At 31.4% G+C, this 21,533-nt stretch overlaps 2 protein-coding genes and 1 pseudogene across 2 annotated transcripts; 1 reads left to right on the forward strand and 2 right to left on the reverse strand.

Annotated features, from left to right (window-relative positions):
- Window positions 1-8,791: 8,791 nt before the first annotated feature.
- Window positions 8,792-9,884, forward strand: LOC137833460 (serine acetyltransferase 1, chloroplastic-like; annotated as a pseudogene).
- A 2,618-nt stretch (window positions 9,885-12,502) lies between these two features.
- Window positions 12,503-14,328, reverse strand: LOC137831338 (serine acetyltransferase 1, chloroplastic-like). The gene has a single exon (XM_068638978.1). It carries the CDS (start codon window positions 13,941-13,943, stop codon window positions 12,741-12,743), a length of 1,203 nt encoding a protein of 400 aa, XP_068495079.1. The 5' UTR covers window positions 13,944-14,328; the 3' UTR covers window positions 12,503-12,740.
- Window positions 14,329-18,054: 3,726 nt separating this feature from the next.
- Window positions 18,055-20,122, reverse strand: LOC137831339 (uncharacterized). Its single transcript, XM_068638979.1, has 3 exons — window positions 19,775-20,122; window positions 19,129-19,188; window positions 18,055-18,656 (listed from the first exon to the last, which is right to left on the reverse strand). Exons 1-3 carry the CDS (start codon window positions 20,018-20,020, stop codon window positions 18,345-18,347), a joined length of 618 nt encoding a protein of 205 aa, XP_068495080.1. The 5' UTR covers window positions 20,021-20,122; the 3' UTR covers window positions 18,055-18,344.
- Between the last annotated feature and the right edge of the window lie 1,411 nt (window positions 20,123-21,533).

A 21,533-nucleotide genomic window follows, 5' to 3' on the forward strand; every position in this document is an offset into this window, starting at 1 on the left:
CACTTTGAAGGGCACAACAAAGAAGAGCAAAAACAAGCCAAAGGAGTGCATAGATTAGCAAGCTGAAATTAAATTTGTGCAATTCAATTTCTTTGCATTTCTTGAGTTGTAATTACATTTCACTTTTGTTAATTAGTGAATTAATCACGATTAGACGGTGAGTGTGTCTTCAAAGGCTCAAAGTGTCTAAGAAGCTTCACCCAGGAAGCGACTAGTTTACAGCTTTGTAGATTAGCAATTCTTAATTGTGTTAGCTAGATTGTTTTACGTTAATCTTTGTTTAGCTTTGCTTAAAATTGCTTACGTCTATCTTTTGCTTAAGCTTTGATTAATTGTTTTAGTTGTTAAATAGCTTTGCATTGTTTTTCCTTGCATAAAATTTGATTTTTCATTCCTCATTGTGTTCTAAGTAATTTACTTAGAAAAAGAATTGTGTGAAGTTTTTTAAGGATAGTTTTTGGCTAAGGCAAGACTTGGTACTTAAGAAGTCCTTAGTGACTCACCTCTCTTACCTGGAAAGCTACCTTCACTAACTTTCCTCTTCTTTCTTGAAGTGAAACACTTTTAAACACAAAGCTTTAGTCATGTCTTCTCACTCCTCTAAATCTAATGAAAGTGATATGAAGTCCATTAAATCTCTTTTAAAAAAAAACTTGCCAAGGACTTTCAAACACTCTCATATAGACAATTGGATAATGAGGCGAAAATTAACGAATTGACTAAAGCAAAGGATGAGAATTCTCAAAAATAAAGAAATACACATTCTCATGCATCTATCTCTAAAGGTCATGATTCTCTTGGGGAGGAAAGCCTTAGGATAAATGAGTATTATCAACCACCCCCTAGGAGACATAGAAGAGATAGAAGAGAACAAAAGAGCCCAAGAGAGGTTAGGGTAGACCTACCCCATTTCCATGGAAAAGAAGATGAAGAAGTATACTTAGATTGGGAAATGAAGGTAGAACAACTTTTTGCTTGCCATAGAGTGAGTGAAGAAAGAAAAGTGCCCCTAGCCACTCTTAGTTTTCAAGGAAACACTATGTAGTGGTGGACATCTTTAGAAAGAGATAGGCGTCTTCATAGGGAGCCTCCCATAGAGTATTGGAATGACCTAAGGGGAGCCCTAAGACGCCGCCATATACTTTCTTACTATAATAGGGAGTTGATGGACAAGCTCCAAAGACTCCAACAAAGAACCATGAGTGTTGAGGAGTATAGGCAAAAGATGGAGCTTTATATGATGAGAGTCGTCATTAGGGGGGATGAGACCACCACCATAGCTAGATTCTTAAGTAGGCTCAATCTTGAGATAAGAGATAGGGTTGAACTTCTACCTTATCAAGACTTGAATGACTTGGTTCAACTTTGTATCAAAGTTGAACAACAAAATTTAAGGAAAACTTCAAGTCAAAGGGAAGGTTCATATCCTAACTCCTATCCCAAGAGAGATTTTAAAAGGGAGGAGAGTACATCTAAGGAAACACCAAAAGAGACTCCTAAACCCTTAGGCAAGGATACCTTCACTCCACCCATTCACACTAGGGATGTTAAATGTTTTAAATGCTATGGAAGAGGACATGTGCAAGCACAATGTCCAAACCTAAGAACCTTGTTTTTGAAAGGTAAAGATGAATATACTAGTTGTGAAGACGAACCTAGTGAGAAAAAAGAAAGGGGAGAAGAAGAAAGAGTGTATCCTTTAGAGGGGGAATTAATGATGATTAAAAGAACCCTCAACAATCAACCTAGTGCAACCATGGAAACACGAAGAGAGAACATCTTTCATACAAGATGTAAAGTTTTAGAAAACATATGTTCTTTCATTGTGGATAGTGGTTCAAGCTGCAATTGTTGTAGCACTAGATTGGTTGAAAAATTAAATCTACAAGTAGTCCCTCATCCTAAAATTTACAAGCTTCAATGGATAAATGAAGATGGGGAACTAATTGTAGATAAGCAAGTGAAAGTCAAGTTTTCTATAGGTAACTACCAAGACATTTTATGTGATGTAGTACCTATGGAAGCTTGCCACATTCTATTAGGTAGACCATGGCAATTTGACAAAAAAAAACCTTGCACAATGGTCTAACTAATGAGAAAACTTTCACTCACCAAGAAAAGAATTTTATACTTTATCCCTTATCACCTTCACAAGTGATAGAGGATCAAGTACAAATGAAAAAAAAGAGAGGAAGAAAAAATAACAAAAACAAAAAAGGTCATTCAACAAGAAGAAAACATTAAAAACACATTTGAAAATATGATTCTTGTTGAACAACCTTCAAATTTTGTGAAAGAAAGTCTTAGAAAAATTCATAAAGAAGTTAATAACGAAAATTTAGAACAAAAGAGGAAGCATCTAGAAAGAAAAATTTTGTACTCCTCTTTAAATTTTTGTGAAAAGTTGCCAAACACAAAACAAAAACAAGAGAAATGGCAACATAGTAAAATTGATTTTCAAACTAACACCTTTACTTTATTTGATTATTCCCATAGGTGGACGTTTTATCCGGGAGGGCAAGACTAGTTGAAGAAGCAAGAGGCTGCTATCCGAGATCAAATCTGTAGATCTGTGGATAGATCTTCTCAAGAAGGAGGAGATGATGGACACCATCCAGCCACATCCATCGCCCTAGCCATGAAGAAGAAGAAGAAGCAATGGATTTGAGGACAAATCCTTTTCAAGAGGGAGGGGATGATGGAAGAGGCCCCAGCACCAACCCTTTGAGAGGCCACCAAAATGATACATTGAGGCAACCACTAGAGTCATAGTCAAAGAGGGGTCAAGAGGACACATTTTACATGCCATAGACTCTAGTGTGTAATAGTTTTCTTAATTTTCTAGTCAAGGTAGCATAGTTTAAATCTTTTTGTAAATGTGATGAAACATGCAAAGTGGTACTTAAAAGGCTAAACCTAAGTTTAATTAGAAATATCCATTTCTAATTAAACTTAGGACCGACCCAATTTGACCCTAGATGAGCGTAAGTTCTAGATGAATTAGCACATGGAAGCATTCTAGAATCTTACCTCACATGGGCTGAAAATAGGCGCCACTTTTCACATGTGCCAACACTTTGAATTTGGCTCTCATTTCATTGTATTTGGCTCTTCCAATTCCAACCCTCCAAGCCTATATAAGGAGGTGCTTGGTTCATGTTTTCATAAGATTAATTTGAGTAATAAAATGCTGCCAAAATGTGTCATTCTTACTCCTTTGCCTAAACTCTCTTAGGATTTAGGTCTTTAATCTTCAAACCTTTCACCTACAAAGAGAGTTGGTCAAACCTCTCTCACTACTTCTCCTGCACCTCCAAGGCTACCACAACTCTTAGGAGAGCCTTTTTCCACCAACAATCCATTGAAGCTTCCGCAAATTCCACCTCAAAAACGCTAGGATGAAGAGCTCAAGCTATCAGTAAGTTTCTCCAAAAGGTAGAAATGGAATATGATAAAAAAAAATTTGTAACTTCTTAACCTTGAGTGCACAATAGTTCACTTCCAATAATCCTCTTTATGTGACTAAGTGTAACACCCTTTGAGAATCTAAACAGTGCAAACATTCCACCCTCATAATCAACTAAGGCACAAAATGAATTGTATGCATTCATTTCTTCAAAGCAAACTATTTTTAAGTACTACGAATTTGAAATTGCACATCCTTCCACTAATCTAATTACACTTATATTATATAGAAACAATGAAAGTGGGATAGGATGTAACCCAAACATGCATTGGTTGGGGGTGGCTTACGACACGTGTCATCAGATAGACATGTAAATTGTCACGTGTTTATGACTTGTCATATTCATTTGAAATGCATGCTGACCTAGATTATGTTGGATGCGATGTAATCTTAACATGTATTGGGTGGTTTGGGTGGCTCAATAAACGTGTCAACACCCTATCACATGCACGCTACCACATGTTTATGAAATCCTAACATACATTAGGTGGTTGGGGTGGCTCAAGACACGTGTCATCACCCTATCATATGCACATTGTCGCATGTTTATGACTTCTTATATTCACTGAAAATGTGTGTTGACCTAGATTGTGTTGGATGGGATGTAACCCTCACATACATTGGGTGACTTGGGTGGTTCAAGATACATATCATCATCTCATCACATGCACATTATGACTTTTCATATTCACTAGAAACATGTGGTTGCCCTAAACTGTTGTTGGATGAGATGTAACTCTAAGATGCATTGGGTGGTTCAGTGGCTCATGACACATGTCATTACCCTATCACGTGCACATTGCCACATATTTATGACTTGTCATATTTGCTGGAAAAGTATGCTAGCCTATATTGTGTTGGATGAGATGTAATCCTGACATGCATTGGGTGGTTCGGGTGTCTTACGTATCATGCTACTCATACTTCAATAAATGTCCATGTACATGAAATGATAGCTTGTAAGTCTCATTTTCTTTAAATACAATCATTGAATTGTATGCTAAATTGATAATATTTACAAAAAAAAAAATTATGATACTTTTAAACTAACCAACTTCAACCTCTTCCACAAACCTCAACATCATCACTTCCACACAACAAATACTTCGGAGGCATTACCCTAAGAGCCATCATAATGGAAGTCCAAATGGTTATAGTCTTACCTATAAATCTAACCATTCAACACAAAGTGGTCTTTTCATCAACTACTACACAACAATCCAAGTACTACAATATAGAGACCACAAAGAAGTTACTGAAATCAATTATCGTTGTCCCCTTAGAGTGGTTAATCAAATTTGACTTTGATGTTACACAAATGATCAAGCATCGGAAAAAAGCTTAACTACTACATTTAATATAAACAATCATGGGGCAACATAGAACTCTTTATCCAAACCAAAAATTTACAGTGAAATACCCTTATTAAATTGTGGTTCGTGATTTAAAATACAGTAACTATATCAACCACAACTACATAAAAAAAATCTGTATTTTTCTAATTGTTTATATCTTTAATTTCATTTTTATTTTCTTCCAAGTGTGTATTAGCTTTACAATTATTCATGTAAAATTTCAATTCCTCCTTAACTAATCATTTTAAATATTTTATTATTAATTCTACCTTACTATTTTCAAAAAAAATATTATATAAATTATTAATATTTATAAAATAAATCCTACGATAATAAATTTTTCAAACTCAGTTTTTAATTTTTTCACTATACAAATGTCAAATTTATTTATATTCATAAACCTCACTATTATAAACATAAATAATCAAAATAAAATGTAATAATTTTACTTCAAACATTTTTCTATACATTTTTAATTTCCTTTCTATCAATATTTCTAAAATATTTTTTCCAATTCATCAATATTTCATACACAACTTAAAAATAAAAAAATTCTACTATATAAAAAACTTTCCAATCATTTTTTTACAAGTCTTTCTTTCCTCTACTTTTTCATAAATTTTATATTTTCTCATATTTTTTAAATTTTTTTTTTCTTAATATATCTGTACTTTTGTTTTTTTATTTATTCAAAATTTTATTTCTCCAAATTTATATATACACTTCTCTTTTAAGATTAATATATTTCTCACTACTCAATAAGTTTAATTATATCACATACATTTCATTACATTCTTACAATCCTTTATTTTTTTCACAAAATTTCTATTTTTGAAAATTTATATACTTTTTACATATATTTATTTTTAAATATATCTTTACCTAATTTTCTACTTTCTCAATATTTTTAATTGATTTAAAATTGTCCTCCTAAAATTTATTTTGATTTAACTATATTTATATTTCTTTTCCCAAATTTGTCCACCTTCATATTATTTTAAAATCGAAAACGAAAAAAAAAAATATCAAAACCACCTTAGAATTCAATTATCCAGAAACCGAGTTCAAGGTGGAAATCTGGTGTAATCAGCCCCATAAGCAAGTCAGAATTCGGATTTCTGGTCAACAAATTCTGACCTCAAAACAAAAAACATCTGTGTAATTTTTATCTACAGTGTGCCATTGGATTTGCTCCAAATTTCATAGAGATGAAACATTTTATTTTCATCATTTATAAAAGCATATTTGTTTAAAAATTATAAAATAGCTATTTTTTATACAAGTTATTTTTTAATTTAGTTAATGTTTAATGTTGAAATATAATTTTTTTAAAGTAAAAAACATAATAATCATTTTAATTTAAAAAATGGTGTTTTAAGCAAACATGTGTTATTTATAATTTTTTATAAAAAAAATATGTATATACTTTTTAAATATTTTTTTTGCAATGTCATTTAAAAAAGTTTATAATATTTTAAATAAAAAACATTTTTTATAATTATAACCAGACATGAATTTTAAGTTGTTTTTATAAAATAAATGACTGATCTTAAAAGCGTTTATTTCAGAACTTCTCATTTCAGAATTAACTCATCAGTTTAGAAAAGTTAATTCAATATTTTCTGATGATGTATCACTGTGTAAGAATATTAACTTTAATATTATAAATATTTTATCAGATTGTTATACATGTCACTCAAACAATTCATTTGTGGTACTAACTACTTGAAAGATTGTGCAAGTAGTAATTATGGAGTTTCATAAAGCAAAAGCCGAAAGGCAATTTCTTCCTCCACTCAATCCATTGTGATTGACACTCGACGAACATTCTAAAATTCAATTGTACCCTTGTCATGTTTATTTTGAAAAAGCTTGTAGGGTGCACTGATGCCCTCATACCTTCGCGCAACAATGGAGGACGGACCTTCGCGCTCTTGGCTTCATCTTTGTTCAAGGAGTCCTTCCACTCAACACTATGCTGCCGGAGAAATGTCAACCAAGATGCAAGAATGCGAATGCTCGTGCGAGAGATGGTGTTGGGTGCGAGAATGGCAGAAACAAACTTGGGTGTGTGATTGGGTGCAAAAATCACTAAATCCTAATTTCATTTTCATTAAGGGTAATTCGGTACTTTCACAAATACAATTGGGTGCAGGTCCAATTTGATTGGGTGTAGGGAGAATCAGCCAAGCCAAAATTGGACACAACCAGAAATAGGAAATACAAGTGTTGCCAAGGCCTGTGCTACAATATTGGGCTTTCAAGTAGACTTGACCCTTTTGGATATGTTGTGGGCATTTACTTTTCACACCCCATGTTTTCTTCATGTCCATGGCAATGTTGGAAAAGTCTTAAATGTCCTTAGATTAGAATTTTGGGTTGTAGAATCTAGAAATATGATTAAGCTACACAATCTGTAATTTTTGAAATACATTTATGAATTTTCAGACTGGGTAATAAAAAAAATGTATTCCAAATAAAATTTAAAACACATTTTTAGATATTCGAATTAAGTTCTAAATTAAATAATCTAAAAATGTACATGATACAATTTGAAATATATTTCTACATTACAGAATTTATAAACATGAATTTTACAAGTGTCTGAATTGTGTAATTTAAAATACGTTCTCAATTGTGTAAATTAAAATATATTTAAGATGGAATAATTTATAATAATTTTTTAATCTAAAAATGTATTTTAGAATGCAACAATTTATATTACATTTCGAGATTATGTAATATGAAATATAGTTTTTAATTCTAAATCATGGAATCTCTAATAGGTTTTCATATTTTAAAATCTAAAATATTTACAACCCATGAAGAATGTAGACTTTTTTCACATATATGAAAATGTAAGAAAAAAAATGGATACTAAAAGTAAAATTGTATGATGTAGATGATGAAATCTAGCAAATCATGCTATGAAGCACAGAACTAAACAAACTCTGGCAAATAAAAGACTCCCTTTTTACACAGATATTTACTAGAAATAATATTTTAAGAAGATAAATAGTATCAATTAGGGTTCATGTGATTTTTTTTTCTCTACAATATCAATGTATCTTCCTTCCTTTTTGGCTTTATCCTTTAGAAGCATCTTTACTGTGTACACATTTTCTTTTAGTGGCACGCATGAGTTCAGCTGAACCACATTTGAAAGAGAAATGAATGTGTATTTATATGCATAGAAATATAATTTTCAAATAAATTATTTTCCTCTATTTTTTTAATTTGATAGTAACATATCACTGTGAAATTAAAAGAAAATGGTGAGTATGAAATAACTTTAACATCTTTTTCTCTAGGTCTGCATTTTTTATATATAAAATTTGAGTGAAGAAAATTATCCCACCACTCAAAATCTAAAAGACCCATCACTTAATTTTCACCACAAACTTGATTTTTTGAAAAAAGAAGAGTGCAGAATATGGACCACTTGAAAAAAAAAGTGATTCTGGTGGTGGACAAAGGCTTGCATGTGCCATATGAGGAATATATAATATAAGTGAAAAATTATGCAAAATAGATGAAGTAGTTTAAGCTTTTGATATGTAGTTATCTTAAATATAAAACAGAAAATATATTATTCTTCATAATGATTTTACCTAATTCAGACAAAAAAAAATAAGGGACTTCAATTGAATGTTGCAACTCCTCCTGAGTTGCTAATGATATGACATTAGCAACCATGATGAGGTTAGGGATGCACTCATAATGTCAGGAATGTATGTGGTTTATCAGTGAATCACAAACTCAGGTAAACCACATTTGAAGGAAAAACATATATTTATATATACACAAAAAGATAATTTTAAATAAAATATTTTTCATTCTCATTTTCTTAATTTTACAGTACCTTTCACTGTGAAATTAAAAGGAAATGATGAATATTGAAGTAACTTAAAAATCTTTTTTCACTGGGTCTGCATTGAGAGAACAAATTATCCCACAACACAAAATCTGAAAGACCCATGACTTAATTTTCACCCCTCTCACTTCCTCCTCACTCCAATTCACACCCATTTTTCTTGAGTTCGGGACTGTTGATCTTTGGTTGAAGATTCAAGAGGAGAAGAGGTTGGATGTGGATCAAGAACCCATTTTGTCTAGCTACTATTTCAGTTCCATTTTGTCTCACAAATCATTAGAGAGTGCTTTGGCCAACCAACTCTCTACCAATTTGAGCAGTTTGAACCTTCCTAGCAGCACCCTTTTTGATATTTTCTTGGGTGTTTTGATTGATGATTGTGGAGATGATATCATAGGAGCCGTGAAGGATGATTTGGTTGCTGTTAAAGAGAGGGACCCTGCATGCATTAGTTTTGTGCATTGTTTGTTAAATTTCAAAGGGTTTCTTGCATGCCAGGCTCACAGGATTGCTCACAAATTGTGGCTTCAAGGGAGGAAGGCTCTGGCCCTGTTGATTCAGAATAGGGTGTCTGAGGTTTTTTCTGTGGATATCCACCCTGGTGCACAAATTGGACGTGGAATTTTGTTGGATCATGCTACTGGGCTTATGGTGGGGGAGACTGGACTGGTAAGTCAAGTGGCGATAGACACCCTTAGATTGGTGATGGGGTGCTAATAGGTGCAGGGACTTGTATTTTGGGAAATATTAAGATTGGTGATGGGGCTAAGATTGGTGCTGGTTCTGTGGTGTTGAAGAATGTTCCACCAAGGACTACTACAGTTGGAAACCCTGCCGGGTCGGTTGGAGGGAAGGACAACCCAATTAGATTGGATATGCCTAGTTTTACCATGCATGGTTCATATATCTCAGAGTGGTCTAGAGGCTAATTAATTTTCTGACATGTTTTAGAGTTGTGTTTAGGTTTAATGGCTATGGTTATGGGGACTTCTAGTTGTGCATGAGAGAATCCAAGTTCTCCAGCTGACAACTGGTGTTCTTTTAATCCTTGTGTTAGGTTCTAAAAATAGTTATATGTAGTGTTTTGTTGTTGTAAGTTTCCATGATCACCACCCTTTCTCATATATCAAACTATTGTGGTGAATACCAATATCAAATAAAAGCAACATAGAATTTAGTTTTTTGAAAAGTTTGCTAATGGTACCTTAACACTCTGCCCTGCATAATATCATTTGGGTTTCTATCATTACCCCAGCTAAAGTGTTTCAGAGAACATATGAACCAAACTTCATATCCTGTAATAATCACTTTAAAAAATCATATCACAATATTGTATATAAATCTTTGAAACAAAACTTTCTGCTTTAAAATACTACACTTTCTATAGATCATTCAAACAAACATCAGAGCTTGAGATTATGTCTCTGATTCATCCAACACGTGTGGATACGTGACCAACAGTCTTAACAATTTTGGACACTACATTAGCAATATTTTGACTTCAAATTGTACTTAGCCAATAATATTGATGCATGGTTTGATTTTGATTTTCACATTCTCACACGGAATTGAATGGCGTGGGGTAAATGTGCTTAGTATGTACAACTCAACACGTTCACCTCAGACCAAGTAGCCTTATCTTTGGACTTCTTATACACGCTTTCTACTCTATTTCATCCACATGTCCTTATCCAATCTAACAGTTCTGCATCATTTCTACTATATTCCTGATATTTTAACTGGTTTAAGTGTGGTTATCTTTTGAAAACAAACTTGTAGTTTAGTACAAAAATGATTTCACTTAACAAAGTTAATATAAATGAAACCAAATTCTCCTCTGATTTCACTTAACACAATGATTTTTTTCAAATAAATGAAAAAGGCAGTATGCTTCTAAAGTGAGTGCAGGCATCACTAATTTGTGGAAAATATATGAAGAGAAAAAGAATTGACCTGCAAATCGCTTTTGCTAAAAAGAAATGAAAGAATAGCTTTCTTTTTTTATGAAAATTCCTATGCCCACTAATAGAAACAAATAAAATCTTGACTACTTTCTAACCAAAAGGGAAAGTCTTGCCCACAATGAATATTTGATGTAACAATGCCATGGGAGTGGAGAAAGAAAGAAACCAAACAATGTTTTACTTTAAAAGAAAAAAATTAAATAAATAAATAATGATGCAAATATGAGAACACGTCAACGTCATTATCTTTTATATTTTATATAATTTCCCAAGAAAATATGGTATAGGGTAATGCATTTTTTTAATTATTTTATTGTTGAATACATGTAAAAAAAAATTCTATTGTTTAAAATAAAATATCTTTGAAGACTTTTTCTTCATTTAAATGTTACTAATGGGTCATTGAAAAGTCTTTATTTTTGTAATTAGGATATTTTTTTTCTACAATTATTTAGTGTCTTATCCAAATAAGAGAGCTTTTTATATACATACATTTTCAATCTTAAACTGTTTAATGTTAATGGATTTCAATCATTGAAAAGTCTTTAAAAATTATATTTAATCTTTCAGAATATGTAAGATCTTAAAAATAACAATACTAATAAAAATATTTATACATTGAAATATGCTAATGTATGAATAGATCATAGAAAGTTTTTGTGAGATATTTTGAGAAGACCAAAGTGAAACTGAAAAAAAAAATAGTTAAATGATCAAACCTAAATAAATAAAACCAAATTACTAGCTTAAGCTAATAAATAATCATTTAGAAAACAAAAAAAGGACAAAAACCAGGAGTTGTTTTTAAAACAGAGTAATCTAAAGATGCCACAACTTTTGACCAACTTGTTTATCACGCTATTAAGCACAGCCACTACACGCTAAACTTTTCTAAAACCAAAGCATCATGGAATCTTTTCTAAATTCATGTAACCACTAAGAAAAAGAAAGGCCATAATTAAACTGTGAAAAGAGTAACAAGGTAAAAGTGCAATGCAACTTCTGCTGATAATTTAATTATGATCTTATTCTCCTTTCCACTATTGATTTTGTTGGCTATTGGAATCTCACCTTCAAAAAATTGCGGCCAAGTTGGACTTTCTTTATTGCTGATTCCTGTAGTAATTGGTATGCAAAGTCCAAACCATAATGAACAAAATCTTGACTCTTATGTTTTTGATGTTCCAAACCAGAACTAAAGCCGCTTTAGAACTTCAGTACGTCTCTTCTTTAATATATTTATCAACTCAACAGAAACAGTTTTTACAAGAAAAGTAGAAATAGAGACAGCTTGGGACAAGTTTAGATAAACAACTTGGTCTGTGTTTGGATAGAGTTTTCAAAGACATCAAAAGCCATTACACTTTTCAGAACACAACAGAACAACACTAATGATTCTATGAAACTGTAACCTGACTAATTATGTACTCATTGACCTAGTAGTTTTTCCTATAAACATTTGTCTACAAGAGAAAGCAAGATTGAACTGCTTATCCTAAATTGTTTTAGAATAAACTAAATATACCTCATCACCATATCATAAACCCACTTCATTGCATATATTCTCTGAAACACTTTAGCTGGGGTAATGATGGAAACCCAAATGAACTCTCCCAGAAGTCATCCTAATTTAGTTGAAAAATATTGATAATTCCACATATCAGTTATCACTGGCTGAACAAAAGCTCCATCCAAAAACATTCATTGTATTATGCAGGGCAGAGTGTTAAAGGTACCATTGTTGCTTTTATCTGGTATCCGTATTCACCACAACAGTTTGATATCTGACATTGCTAATCAATGCAATCCTCCAAAAGGATAAAGCAATGAGAGAGAACAGAAATGTAAAAACATGCAAAATCCTTATTCGTAAACTTTACACAAAGGATGGTGATCATGGAAAATTACACAACAACAAAACACTACATTTAACTATTTTTAAAACCTAACACAACAATTAAAAGAACAACTGTTGTCAGCTGGAGAACTTGTATTCTCTCATGCACAACAACCAAGTCCCCTCAACCATAGTAATTAAACCTAAACACAACTCTAAAACAGGTCAGACAATTAATTAACATCTAAATAACATAATCAGACCACTCAGAGATATATGAAGTATGGTCCATGGTAAAACTAGGCATCTTATCCAATTTAATTGGATTGTCCTTTCCTCCAACCAACCTAGCAGGGTTTCCAACTGCAGTAGTCCTTGGTGGAACATTCTTCAACACTACAGAACCAGCACCAATCTTAGCCCCATCACCAATCTTAATATTTCCCAAAATACAAGTCCCTGCACCTATTAGCACCCCATCACCAATCTTAGGGTGTCTATCGCCACTTGACTTACCAGTCCCTCCCAAAGTCACATTATGCAAAATTGAGACATTATTGCCAATAGCTGCAGTCTCCCCCACCACAAGCCCGGTAGCATGATCCAACAAAATTCCACGTCCAATTTGTGCACCAGGGTGGATATCCACAGAAAAAACCTCAGACACCCTATTCTGAATCAACAGGGCCAGAACCTTCCTCCCTTGAAGCCACAATTTGTGAGCAATCCTGTGAGCCTGGCATGCAAGAAACCCTTTGAAATTTAACAAACAATGCACATAACTAATGCATGCAGGGTCCCTCTCTTTAACAGCAACCAAATCATCCTTCACGGCTCCTATGATATCATCTCCACAATCATCAATCAAAACACCCAAGAAAATATCAAAAAGGGTGCTGCTAGGAAGGTTCAAACTGCTCAAATTGGTAGAGAGTTGGTTGGCCAAAGCACTCTCTAATGATTTGTGAGACAAAATGGAACTGAAATAGTAACTAGACAAAATGGGTTCTTGATCCACATCCAACCTGGCCTCCTCTTGAATCTTCAACCAAAGATCAACAGCCCCGAACTCAAGAACACCAAGACCATCCTCCGCACGCGTGTCCAAGTCCTCTACACGCGTGTCCAGGTCCTCCACACGCGAGAAGGCCATCTCCCGATTCTTGCAAATGGGTATGCAGGGGAGGCGATCGGAAAAATTGGGTCGGCAGAATTTGGTGTAATTGAAAGAATGGTCATCGGATTGGGGCACGTTTGGCTTGCGAGAAAGAGGGGTTGTGGCGTCAACGCAAGTGGCCATGGAGAGAGAGAAGAGGTGGATTGCGTGCAAAGGTTGGAGCTTTGAGGGATGAATGAAAATGGGTGTGAATTGGATTGAGGAGGGAGTGAGAGGCGAAGTCTTATATAATGGAGAAGTGAAAAAGCGCCCTAGAACCAGAACATTCATGGAAAATAGGAAATTTTTCAGGAAAATTTAATTATTATAAATAGGAGAAAGGGAAAATAAATTTTACTTCTTGATTGAGTGTTGTGTTGGTTGATGAAATATGAAAGATTGATGAGTGAATGAATGAATGTGATTCTTGTTCGGAAAGAAAGGACTGGTCCTGGTCTTAAGGAAGCCCACATCTCACAAAATTAAATTTGAGTCAGTAATCATACCTTCTTAATATCTCTTATCTGAAAAATATATACATAACATTAACAAAGAGATAGTTTAAAAGACATTAATATTGTGTCAGAAAAGCATTAATAATTTCATCACATCATAAAAGTGGGTAGGATATGAACCCTTTATCTTGGTGCCATCGCCTGAATGCGTCTACGTGTTCGATGTGAAGCTTCACACCCAATAATATAGGGTAGAAATCATGGATTTTGATTTCATAAGAGACTCCAGTATTTTCATATCTCTTTGGATTTCGTGAATGGAGCGAAATTTTTTGACATTTTACGTTCAAAATTAAAATTTCAAAATAATATTTTCTTGTTCTTTTCATATAATAACAGTTTTTACTTTTATAGCTTTTTGAAACTATTTTATATTGTAAATTTATGGATAATTAAAAGTAATTAATATAACATCATTGGTATAGAAAAGAGCAAAAATAATAATTGCGACATTTTTATCTAAATTTATAATGTAATAATTTTTAAATAATTAAAAAGTTAATAAAAATTTGAGAAAATAAAAGTTCTATGTCATTTCAAATTTTGTAAATGGTTGAGTTTAACCAAATCTGAGCTCCTTTAAGTTTTTTTGAAATTTTCTAATAATTCAAAAATGAACTTTTCATCTTAATGCTTAAATGTTCTACTTTTAGTTTAGTTTATTATAGATTAAATTAAAATATTTTATAATATATATATATATAGAAAGAGAGAGAAAAACTAATATATTAAAAATTATTTTATTTTTATTTGTTTTTAACAAAAAAAAATAACATGATTAATAAAATAACTATTTTAAGAATCTTTAATTGTATTTAAAACAACCAATATATTTATAATTGATAGCAAGTGTAAAAAGAGACTTTCAATACTTCCAACATTTTAAACTGGATAGCTATTGAAAATAACATTGAGAATGATTTTTGGCATAAAATAAAATAAAATAAAAGAATATAATAATTAAGAAATGAAATGAAAAGTGAGTTGTAATTTGTAAATAATAGCCGCCGTTGAAGTTCAATGATTCTTTGACTTTGTTATGTAATGCATTACGTCACAAAGATTCTCCTTCATCATTCTACCTCTTCAAATTGTGATCATGTTACCTCTTCAATTTGTTTGCCACTTCCTTTTCTTTTCCTAATTTATGTTTTTATCTCTTTTAAATAAACAGTAGAATTTCACACTCAATACTCAATCTAATAAAATAGTTTTGGATTGAATTAAATTTTTTATTCTTGATTAGGATAGGTTAAATTTTGTTCAATTAAATCATGAATTTTGAACTGTTTTCCTATAAAGATTTTCCTTAAATTTTATAAATAATCGTTTTAAAAAATAGATTGTATTGTTTAGTATCTAAATAACTTAATATTTGAAAAAAATAATATTTAATTAATAGAATGATTAAATATCAGTTATATTATTATTATTATTTATTTGATTTAATGAGACTGGGTCTCTTATTCAATACACATAATTAGTAAAAGATGGAGTTAGATTTGATAATAAAAAAAGTTTAACTCAATCAGATTTAATTAAATTAAATTACTAAATTATTAAATATAATCAAGTGTACTTAAATTATGTCTTATTTTAGTTTTATAAAGTGATAGTATTTTATTTTCTTGAGTTCAATTAATTGATTTATTTTAGTTTCCCCTATTTAAATTGAAACTACTTTATTCTATCTAAGTTTAAATATAGTAATGTAATTTGAAGAATTTTATAAGATGTGGGATTAAGTTGTAGAGTGAAAATTATATATATATATATATATATATATATATTGTAGAACAGAGAATATCTGAAAATATTTGAAATTTTAATGAGCATCCCTGTGTTTTCTTCCAAAGTTTTGGAATTACCTATAATAAAGAAACAAAACACTTCCTTTAGATTCTCTGTCTTTTGTTTTATGCTTAAAGTGAACCGGTGCAGAGGTATATGCTTATGAAATATACTTACTTTGAAATATATGAACAAAATAAAAACTAAAAAGTGAACTGCAATGAACAGCTTTTTAGAATGCATTATTTTTAAAGGATAGGCATATATCAACTTCTCTAACAAAAATGAAACAAAAACATTATCTAAAACAGTTACATTGTAATAATAAAACCTGAACCACAATACACCTCACAGTGATTACACATAAGATCATTGGTGAAACTTTAACAAAAGTGGAGGACCAAAATCATTTTTAGAGTAAGGTTTTATAATCTCCAATTAGATTAAGTAATATTTTTTAACATAAAAAAAGAATCTGAATACAATGCTATGAACACATTGCAATTGGGTAGAGTAAGAATATGTCTGCAAGAAGAATCAAAAGTAGATTTTAAATGACAATTATTTCTTACTTGCTTAAAGAAAACACCCAAATCAGCAACTTTTATTTTAATCCAATTTATGTTACCTATTATATTCAAGTAACTTCTTAATCTCTGAAAATTTGCACATTATCTAAATATGAAATATTTTTTCTTTCTTTTTACTTCATGTAGTCAACTTATTGGTTGTAATTTGAATACAATTTGGCCATTTGAGTGGTAAGGTTAGGTAGAAGGACAGAGAGAGCTCTATGAGACAGGCCTAGCAAAAGATAAGACAAATTGAGACTTCTTTGTCACTATATCTCATATCAACCATGAAAGTCTGTCTGAATTATTGAAGATGCTAATCCACCAAGTTGCACATTCAAGAGAACATAGCAATTTGGTAGCCACACAATGGAATTTTTAGGATTTGGTTCACTCCCTATTTTGGAATAACTGTCTAGCTAGACTTAAATGTTTTTGCTAAATATGTTATGCTGTGATGTGATCCCAGTCAAGTATTCTCTTATTAAAGATATAAAAAGAAATAGTTAATTGTTATGAATGTTGGTAAAAAGCATAAAAACTAAATTATGCAGTGGATGTTTTGACTTGGTCAATGACCAAGTTCTTTTGAAAATGATGTTCTCCATCAAGATCCATGTTCTATTGTGCATTATCAAAAGGACCTAATAAGAGACATGATAGGAGATATGGTTGGTACGGTTGACAGTAGTTCCACACTTCCACAAGCAAGAAAGAATAATTGAGCATGTATAAAAAAAAGGTAAGAAACTAAAGGATAAAGCATTCTAAATAAATTAATGAGTTAATATCCACAAAGCACTTTTCATCTTGTATTATAAACAAATATCTCGAAGCACTTTTGTTAGCTACTAGATTTTCAAGTGGTCATGGACCAATTCCACATAAATTGACCAAGGATTCAACTTGAAAATATATAGATGGTTGAGCCATATATGTCAACTTTCTCATTTGAAGAGATAACAAATTGCAAGTTTCTTCCACAATGAATTATGTTTTACTTTAACAAAAGAAACAGACACTACTGAGTTTAAATGTGTTCAGAACTGACATTATTTTCAGCATATTCTTGATCAGCTTTAAAGGTTAAACCACTTCTTATACTGCAATGGATATACATTAAATATAATGTCAGATAGAGCTGCAACTTCATGACTGACATTGTTTTTAGTGTATATTCTTATTTCTTAAAATTAAGTTGATGGAATAATCTTTACTAGTTTTAAACATATTTGGCCATATGTAAAAGAGGAGAGGAACAAAGTGAGGTCAAGTAAACCCAAAAAAAAAGAGGCCCAGCACTTAACTTCACTTTGTTTCAGTTTTCAAACTAAACTGTAACACCACTCGTTATTTTCACCATTTCTTATAAAACTATTAGTAAACATGAAATAAAATGAAAACAAGGAAACATTTGCTTAATTGTTTAAGAATAGTTAAGAAGAAAAGGTTCTCTCAGATCAAACACGCCACTAACCACTCCGTCACTTAATTAAAACCCACAAGAAATCAATAAAAAAGAAATCAATCAAAAGAAGTTCGTAAGCATAACTTAACAGGAAAAGAGAGAACATTGGGCAGTGTCAGATCAGAATTACATAACATTGAATATGATATACAAATATCAGGGATAGACAATGAAAACCTTGTTGAAGACAGAAGGTGAAACAACCAAAAAGGATTTTTTTGCATCGTGCACACAAGTCAAGTTTAGGCAGTGAGATACATGACATTTGCTAATGTATTTGGCTATTGATAACAAGTTGAACCTCCCTCAAATTCAAGATGGTTAGCAACCTAAGAAGAAAATATCTCTAGAGCTTGACCTCCACATCAACACCAGCAGGAAGATCAAGTTGCATCAGAGAATCTATTGTTTGAGCAGTAGGATACAGAATATCAATGAGACGCTGGTGAGTTCTGATCTCGAAATGGAACCGAGCATCCTTGTGTACGTGAGGGGATTTAAGAACACAGTAGACTCGCCTCTTGGTTGGCAATGGCACAGGTCCCATCGTTTTTGCATTGGTAGTTCTAGCTGCATCTAATATCTGCTTGCAGGAATCCTCTATCAAGGGCACCCAGTAAGATCTAAGCTTGATTCTAATCTTCTGCTTTGGTGCCATCTAAGAATAGGAACAAGAAATGTTATCAGATGATTTAATTTCATGGGAATACACCAAAAAAGAAAGGCATCTCATGCAATGTTTATTCTAATTTCTGGTTGGACAAAAGAAAAACAAATCAATGGCTTAATACCCAAACCTCCTACCATCGAGTTGCTTTTGGACCTTTCAACTGAACTTACAGAAAACTTCACAAAGGAACTTATGAAAAATAAGCTAACAGCATGCTTAATCCCACATTAATTCAAAGCCCAAAAAATAGAAGTATCATGAATACAACCCCGCTGATCCATGAATCCCAAACACTATTCACAGATTAAAATGTCCAACCATTTCTTATTATAATTCTTCAACCATTTTTACTGGATATAATTCACATTTGAAATTTGAGCCTCACATGTAAAAGATAAAGCAAAACCCCAAAATGCAACAAATATTAAATAGCAACTAGAAATGAGGAATTGATACATACTGCATCTGCATCAGCGCCAATGCTAATTGCCGAAGTGCTCGGAGTCCCCAGGTCACCAACCTAAAACACCAAAATATTGCATTAACAAGGATACTAAATGCACATGCCACCTAACATCTAAAACTCCCACTTCTCTAATGAGCTCAAAATAGTAATGATATGTTTGGATGGGAGAAAAGACAGTACAGCAGAAAGAAACACAGATCACAATGTAGTTATCAAGGGGAGAACAAAAATCAACTTTAACAAAAATTCAATTTTTTCCCTCACCCATTTGCTCTTCAACTTAAATTTTAAACTTTCTTCCCTCGGTTTCTTTCCGTACTACTCAACATGTGTAAGGAAAACCACTACACAAGCTAAAACATAATAACATTGAAGCCAGTGCCATTATACTTCCTAAATCTCCAAACAAAAAGTGATGACATTGCAAATACAAAAACAATAACATTGTCATAATTTTCATTATTCATTTCATCTTATATCCACAAATCTAACATTGTCAACAAACACAATAGCCATTGCTTTACAGATAAATAACAAGCATGCTGAATTAGTATATTCTAAAACACAATTAATCAAGCAATTGGAAAATCCTAGTAATACATCACCCAATGAAGAAATACCAAACTACACACCCACAAACCTGATAAGTGGTGGATTCAGAGTCATCATCAAGGGTTTCTGGAGGTGGGTCCAAGGGATCAGGGGAAGAATCCAACACTTCCGGAGCAACATGAACCACAATTGACGAGTGCAGAGGTTTGGGGCATGTGACCCTCAAGGAGTTACCCGAGAAAAGGCACAAAGATGGATACTTTAGCTTGGAAGATAGAGAGGGAGAAGAATTGGAGAGAGAAAGAGGAGTAACAGAGAGAGAAGAAACCGCCATTGAAGCTCTTCAACGATTCTATCTCACTCTGAAAGAACGAACTCGTGTAGAGCAATGCAACACTGAGCATAGAATTATCCACAATTTATTTTTTTTCTGATTTTTTTTCAGTATCACAGCCCAAAAGCCCATTAGAAAATGGGCTTTCAATACCAACCTTTTACGAACATTTCCCAATTATGTTTTATTTTACAGTTAAGAAATTGCGATACAAATGGTATAGTTAAGGATATAAACAAATGATAAAATAGTTTTCTTGAGAAATCACATCAAAATAGTTACAAAATGTGTATAAATTATTAATAGGTTATCTCATTAAATTTTATAAGAAAAAAATAAATTCCATTATTTGTATTATAATTTTATTTTATTTTCTCATTTCTTATTTTAGATGTGTGAGTTAATATTATGTTATCATGGTAACTAACATTTTTTTTATTTCTCTATATATATTTAAAATAGTATATGGCATTATTACTTTCAAAGAAACTAAATATTTCCTAAAACATATTGCAAATAGTGCAAACAATTGTGCAACAAAATTTTCATTTTCTCTTCAAATTATTAGATATGCTATCAATTAGATTTCAAAATCATGTTATATAGTTTGAGATAAAGTGTCTCACATATTACATGTCCTTCCTTAGTTCACGAATTATATTCAGAATTAATTCATTTTAACAAAATATTGTTAGGTCACTACAATTTGTAAACATGATTTTATTGTGATAGTAAGTGTTATTGATTAAAAAGGAAATTGGCAAGAATAAATATTTTTATTAATTAAAAGTTTAAAAAAACTATGGGAAGTTTGATCTAGAAATGTATAAAAAAAATTGATTTTTTTTACTCGTAGACTTTTTGTATAACCGATTAAAAATAAAAATAGATATCATTTAAACTTTTGTTTAGATATTAATGTAAACTTAGACTATATATCGTGTAACACCAAAAGCATCAAATATAGGACTTTACAAAACAAAATATTTCCAATATATATATATATATATATATATATATATATATATATATATATATATATATATATATATATATATATATATTTTGTAACCTATGTTCTTCTCTATAAGATTCTCTAGACCTATTTGTTTATATATAAATTATTATAATTATAGTAGTTTCTCAAACATAATAAAATAAAGGGAACTTATTGTATGTTTAAATATAATATACTACTTTATAAAAATAATCTCATATTATTTCAAGTATATCAATACTTATCTTACATAATAATTAATTCTATTTCTTACCATCTTAATATCTTGTAAAAAATAGATAAATATTTTTCATAAAAGACTTATATTAATCATTATTATGAGAGAATAATATTTGATCTTTTTTAAAATTTTAATCTACACCTTATTCATACATTAAATAAATGTTTTCAATAACTCTTTTTCAATTTATCACTTCTTCTTGATATTTCTTTTCTTGATATCTTAATTTATATTATCTAGACCATGAATCACTTAAGAAAAATTATATTACCAAG

Source organism: Phaseolus vulgaris, chromosome 6 (assembly GCF_000499845.2).
Source record: "Phaseolus vulgaris cultivar G19833 chromosome 6, P. vulgaris v2.0, whole genome shotgun sequence".
Lineage (NCBI taxonomy): Eukaryota > Viridiplantae > Streptophyta > Magnoliopsida > Fabales > Fabaceae > Phaseolus > Phaseolus vulgaris.